At 42.9% G+C, this 6,568-nt stretch overlaps 1 protein-coding gene across 1 annotated transcript; it reads left to right on the top strand.

Annotated features, from left to right (window-relative positions):
• The first annotated feature begins 544 nt into the window (after nt 1–544).
• On the top strand, nt 545–5,404 carry LOC124283385. The gene is made up of 4 exons (XM_046719436.1): nt 545–696; nt 2,710–3,092; nt 4,720–4,971; nt 5,110–5,404. Exons 2-4 carry the CDS (start codon nt 2,721–2,723, stop codon nt 5,296–5,298), a joined length of 813 nt encoding a protein of 270 aa, XP_046575392.1. The 5' UTR covers nt 545–696; nt 2,710–2,720; the 3' UTR covers nt 5,299–5,404.
• The last annotated feature ends 1,164 nt before the right edge of the window (nt 5,405–6,568 follow it).

Raw genomic sequence — 6,568 nt, 5'->3', positions numbered from 1 at the left:
AAGCTTCCAATTTTCTTATTGGATAAGAAAATAATGTTTCAAAACCCCGAAGAGCAATACACAGTTGCATAGGGTAGTGGAAGGGTTTTATATGGTGACATCAGTCGATTGCAGAGACGTCAACAGATTACTAAAAAATGATGTTTTGACGGATATCTCGTATGTGAGTGAGGTTTAGGTTTAGTTTCACGCTTCTTTTATCAATATTCCAGCAATTCCGCGACGGGGGACACCAACAATGGCCTTCACGCATCGTACCCATGTGAGGGAATCAAACTGAGGTCTTCGGCATGACGAGCGAACGCTTTAACCAGTAGGCTACCCTAACGCCCCTCTTGTATGTACATGCAGGTATTGTAATGATAACCAATACATGAATAGGGAAATGCATCGTAGTTTAATATTATACACATATTGATGATACATAAACAATACCAACGATCTACAGAAAAAAGCTCTAGCTGTCAGCCCGTTGACTTAGGCGTCATATAATCACGAAGATGATAGTCCATGATGAATATTTGCAGCACTTACGGTAAGTGGATATAAATCGGGTCGTCTGCGGTCACCACGTGCAGCACGTGATTTCCGACCTGCTGCACAACCTGACCCGTGAAAAGATCTACTGAATCACAACACAACCCTCAATCGTCACTGAGCACTCCGGCCCCCAGTTTGTTTCGCCATTGCTTTCAGGTAATCGGTTCAGATTAACTTTATTCAAAGAAATTTATTTTACTAACGCATTTATGATTTTCAAACGCCAGAGAAAGAAATGGATCCGGATATTGCATTGTGGTAAAATGGCTTAAATTCGTTTTGGTCCTTAGAGGGTTTGGTTTGGTTTGGTGTTAACGCCACACTGAGCAATATTCCAGCTATAAACGGCGATCTGTAAATATTTGAGTCTGGGACAGACAATCCAGGGATCAACATCAATAAAGACTACAATTGAAACCAGGAGCTATATAGTCCCGGTTATCAAACGAGAAATGAATATTCAATTATTGACATTGTTCTGAGGTGAGGTGAAATTGGGTTTAACGTCGTGTTTGAGAATATTTCGCTCATATGACGACGTGCATGCGTGTGTATGTGTATGTGCGGCTGCTTGTACTAGCCCAGACTTAAGCTGGTTTTATAGTGCTAGCCCACTGAGATACCATGCCGCAGTGAAGCATGAATACCCCACTCAGACACATTATACTGACTCCGAGCCGACCAGTCCTTGTTGTACCCATTAATGCCGAGCGCCAGGCAGGGACCAACAATGAAGACCATATTTTGGTATGACGCGGCCGGGGATCGAACCCGCGACCTTCCGCTCTCCGGGCGGACGCTCTAACCACTACATCACGGAGGCGGTCGACATTGTTCTGATTGTGCATGGAATATTTATTACATACGTGGGTGTATATGAATGTACCTGTATATGTTGGGCTGTGGGGGTAGCCTAATGGTTCGAATCCCATCATGGATGGTTCAATGTGTGAAGCCCTTTTCCGGTGTCGCCCGCCGTGACATTGTTGGAACATTGCAAAATGCGGCGTAAAACTAACCACACTTACCAGAGTGTGTGTGTGTATGTCTGTCTGTCTATGGCAACATCCAATCATCTTGGTGTCCCCCGCCTTGATATTGCTGGAATATTGCTAAAAGCGGCGTAAAACCATATTCACTCACTCCAATTATTTTGTTTTCCTGAACTGAGTGACAGGGGACAGTATAGTTGAAAGAGAAGGCAAACCTCAGAACCATGTAGACGGTTCTGGTTGACAGAGAGGAACTGATTTGATTGATGATGGGTTAAGGGTCAGAGGGGAAGATACTGTCCGATCCACCAGAAACATCCAGATCTGAATAAGTTAATGAATCATGGGCTTAATATATAGAATTTGCAAGGAGAATAAAGTCTGAACTAAGTCTGAAAGTCGTGTAATTCACAAAGGAGTTGTTTATTGAATCAATCATGGGCGTACGAATTAGGGTTAGATAGAGAAAACTAGAACGGTAACTGTCACTATATGGATGTCAAACTAATTAATCGCTAGATTTGGTGTGGGAGAGTCGGGGAATAAAACGACGTGGAAATTCACCAGTCGGATAGAGCGGTTTTCGTGACACAACCAGTAATATCGGAGGTCACTGCGATCCCAGATTTCAGGTTTCTTACAGTAGATTTGGTGAGTACTTTGTTATATGTTTTTAGAACCGTTTGCAATAACAATTGTGTGAATGTTTGAAGGAGGTGAAGCTGACTTGTTCCTGTTGTGTCATCTCCTGGAAGTGAGTGAGTGAGCATTGTTTTACGCCGCCTTTAGCAAGATTCCAGCAATATCACCAGAAATGGGCTTCACACATTGCACCCATGTGGGAAATCGAACCCGGGTCTTCGGCGTGACGAGCGAACGCTTTAACCACTAGGCTACCCCACCGCCCCTCTCCTGGAAGTGAAATCTGGCAACGAATCTTGTTTACAAAATTTTCGATTCGTTGCCATAGTAGACGACTAAGTGGGTGATCGATGCTCGTGATGCTCTTGATTATTTAGACCACCATCTGTGAAATTGTTGGGAGAATTTTTTAATCAAATCAGTATCATTTCTTCATGAGACCAATTATAAGTCTACAAGCGGTTATAGCAAAGTAAAAATGTCTTACATGTAAATTGACAAACTTCAGTGAGTGAAAGCTGTACTCTCATTGCAGGACGATCTGACATGTCATTGGGCCCGCTGAAAGACGCCAACCGGCTCAACGAACCGAAGTCTTCCACATCCAAACCAGACGGCAAGAGTTGTTGCCCTGGTGACCTTGTACACTCGACTACTTCCGGTTCAACTAAATGCAGCTCCGTCGAGAGGTCATCGAAGGAGAACTACCGAGAATCTGGGTGTTGTGGTGGACATGATGCTTTCTGCTCAGACGAAAATTGTTTGGATGTATGCGAGTTTTCCCCGGACATTCCCGAGCCCCAGATGTGTGGGAAATGCGGAAAGCATGGCGTGCGTCTGAAGATATGTAGTCGGTGCAAGACGGCTCTGTATTGTTCCAGAGAGTGTCAGAAGAAAGACTGGCAGAAACACAAGAAGGTAATAAAGACACACATCTGCAATAACAAACACAATAAAAAAACAATATAGGCTTTCGATTGGCTGGAAATTCTCGTCCAATCAAATTACTCCTACGAGCGAGAGAACTTCTGTGCTGAAAGATGCCGATGATGATAGTGGGTGGCGAATGTGTCCAAGTTGTTTAGCAAACTGGAATGGAGATACAACAGACCTCGTGTCCAAACATTTACTACATCGGTCTCTTTTTTGTGTGTTTTGTTTTTCATTCACCACTTGAATCTGAAGTTGATGAAAAAGATTCTTGAACATACCTTTTAACTATCAAACATCCCACTCTCTATATGGAAACTAAGGGTGGGTATTGCAGCAAATATTCATATTGCGATATATTGTGATGCGAAAGCATGTATTGCGATATGTATTGCAATATATATTGCATGAAATATTTTTAAACAAAACACTACTTATAAATCGAGTTACTGCTTGATTTATAGAGCAAAAACACAACAACATCACTATGCTTGATTAAGCTTAATAACAACTTTTAATCATGATAAAATAAAAATGTGAATAATATTTGGCACAAATGAAACAAGGAAATATCCGAAGATTTCCGACTGTTACGACGTTAAAATACCGGTTTTCGATCAGCGTATCGCAATACGAATCGTTTTCATGTCTGAACCGGTAAATACCGGTAAACCGGTTATATTGCGCAGCCCTAATGGAAACACTTTATAAAGTAGTATTTGGAGGGAGATTCTTGTGGTAAAAGAGCATACCATTACATTATTTCAGTCAGTACTTAGCTACTCTACCCGTGAAGGTCCGGGTTAGAATATTGATCTTCAGTAACCCATGCTTGTCGTAAGAGGCGACTAACGGGATCGGGTGGTCAGTTTCGCTGACTTGGTTGACACATGTCATCGGTTCCCAATTGCGCAGATCGATGCTCATGCTGTTGATCACTGGATTGTCTGGTCCAGACTCGATTATTTACAGACCGCCGCCATATAGCTGGAATATTGCTGAGTGCGGCGTAAAACTAAACTCACTCACTCACTGGTCCAAACTCGATTATTTACAGACCGCCGCCATATAGCTGGAATATTGCAGAGTGCGGCGTAAACCTAAACTCACTCACTCACTTAGCTTACTCTCTCATTAAGCTGACACCCGTAAAGATCAGGGTTAGAATTGGTCATCAGCAACACCTGCTTGTCGTAAGAGGCTACTAAGGAGATCGAGGTGGTAGGGAAGCCCAGTTGTTAAAGCGAAGGCCCGGGTTTGTTGCCCACATGGGTACAATGTGGGAATCCCATCCCCCGTCGAGATATTGCTGGAAAATAGCTAAAAGCGGCGTGAAACTATGCTCACTCACTACTAACGGGATCACTGGTCACGCTCGCTAACTTGGTTGTCACGTCATCGTATTCCTGCTACGTAGATCGATGCTCACAATGTCAACCTCTGGTTTATCTGGTCCAGACTCGATCATTTACAGACCGCCCACATGTAGCTGGAATATTGCTGAATGCGGCGCTAATCAACAAACAGAATTACGCTGACATTCCGCGATGGTATAAATCATACACTGTTCAAACTGGCTTTCAACCCAACGCTCACAATTAAAAATATCGTTCAGACATGCAGAATACCGGACCACGATGGGAACGACCTGAAGACTCTCCTGAAACAACTGACTACTAGCCTTGTTGTAGAAAAACGTAGAAAACTGACCTTCACTGAGGCCAAGGTGAAGGCTGAGAAGTTATATCCAGGGAGGCCACTCTTCGATGAACTCTCCAAACTGAGCACGCACCCGTCACGGGGGATCTTCCTTGGGCTTATATCAGAAATGCACTTCTATGTCATTCGGCACGGGGTGTATGTGAAGGTAGGAATTATATATATATGTGACTTCAAAGAGTTTTCGCTTATACTTCGACCTTAAAGTCGAAAGGCCGAAATATAGAGCTGGAATTACAACGGGCTATAATAACATTACATGACCTTTACCCCTGTGTTGTTGTAGGACCGCGTCGGCCGTCAGACGTCTGTATTCTTCTACCTGGACTACGACAACCCCGACCCTTACTTCAGCTGGAACGACCTTCAACCTGGCAACTACATTTGCATAAAGAATCCCCATTTGCATATTTTCTTGGATGGTCAAGCTGGATTTCGTATTGACGAAGCATCTTCTGTCAAGATTATTTTGTGACAACATCATGTCCGGACGTGTAAACGTTTGTTGAGTTTCTTTTTAGGTTTGGTTGACTGTCCATTTGTCATTATGATCTGAGAAAATAGATACACATACAACGATCCGCCTTTGTTTCCTTCTCACTCTTTAGTTATTTAACGTGATTGAATGTGTTGTGGCATCTCGCCTGCAGCATCACCTGAAGCTCAACCTATAGCTAGGGGAACCCATGCAATCTGCCTATAAATTTTGGCCACAGCATGGAATCCGCTCTGCTCCGTGTACAGAACGACCTTCTCAGTGAAGTCGACTCCAAAGGCGCAGCAGTCCTGGTTCTTCTAGCCCTCTCTGCGGCCTTTGATGCCATCAACCATGGTATTCTCCTCTCACTGCTTGAATCGCACCTTGGCATCCAAGGTAGAGCTCTAGCTTGGTTAAGTCCTACCTCACGGACCGATACCAGGCTGTGGTTATACATGGCTCCAACTCAAGCCGTCATCATCTGGAGTACGGAGTTCCTCAAGGCTCAACACAAGAAAAAAAATGGTGATTTCCAAAAATGTCCAATTTGGAAATATCATATTTCCCAAAATTTCCAAAATTGGAAAGATGATATTTCCAAGGTTTGGAAATCTTTGGAAATTTAGGAAGGATTTTACCACTACTTCTTTCAGTTTCTCCTTTTCCCAAGGATCCCCGTGAGTGTATAGACTGTGTATTCGTCCTCCTAGGAGTGTATTCGTCCTCCTATGCGATCAACTATAACCAGGGAGACTATAAGACGTTGTAGATTATTCCTGGTATAACTTCTCTCGTCTGCATCCTTGTTGTTCTAGGTGTCAAAAATTGGCATTAACTGTCATATTTGCCCTGATATGGCTAGCATTTTCCAAAATACAGTTTTAAGTGTATGGTTTACTTATTATCCACAAAAGCGCAAATAGTTTTTGACCTGTCACGGTTTGCATAAACACAAATTACATAGACCTACGTTACATCATTGATTAAATAAAAGTTTACCGGACCCACTGACTGACTGGCCAGGGTTTATTACCTGTCATAAAAGTGAACCCTTGCCAGGGAATAATAGGCTTATTGTAGTAGAATACATTCTTTAATGGTACCCTCTAATTAACACCTGACACAAGGGATGGACCGTTTAGGTGGTTTATCATTGCGAAATCAACAGTCAACAGACCATGAAATGTTATTTTAAGACTGTAAGAGAATAGAGAGCAACCCTTTTTGGGTTTGTGGTCAGAGACGGTGTTATGCAGTTGGTGTATTC

This window comes from Haliotis rubra, unplaced genomic scaffold (genome assembly GCF_003918875.1).
Source record: "Haliotis rubra isolate DU_JTF1 unplaced genomic scaffold, ASM391887v1 Scf314, whole genome shotgun sequence".
Classification (NCBI taxonomy): Eukaryota; Metazoa; Mollusca; class Gastropoda; order Lepetellida; family Haliotidae; genus Haliotis; species Haliotis rubra.
The sequence above is the reverse complement of the archived record's forward strand: the minus strand, read 5'-3'. Positions and strand labels throughout refer to the sequence as shown.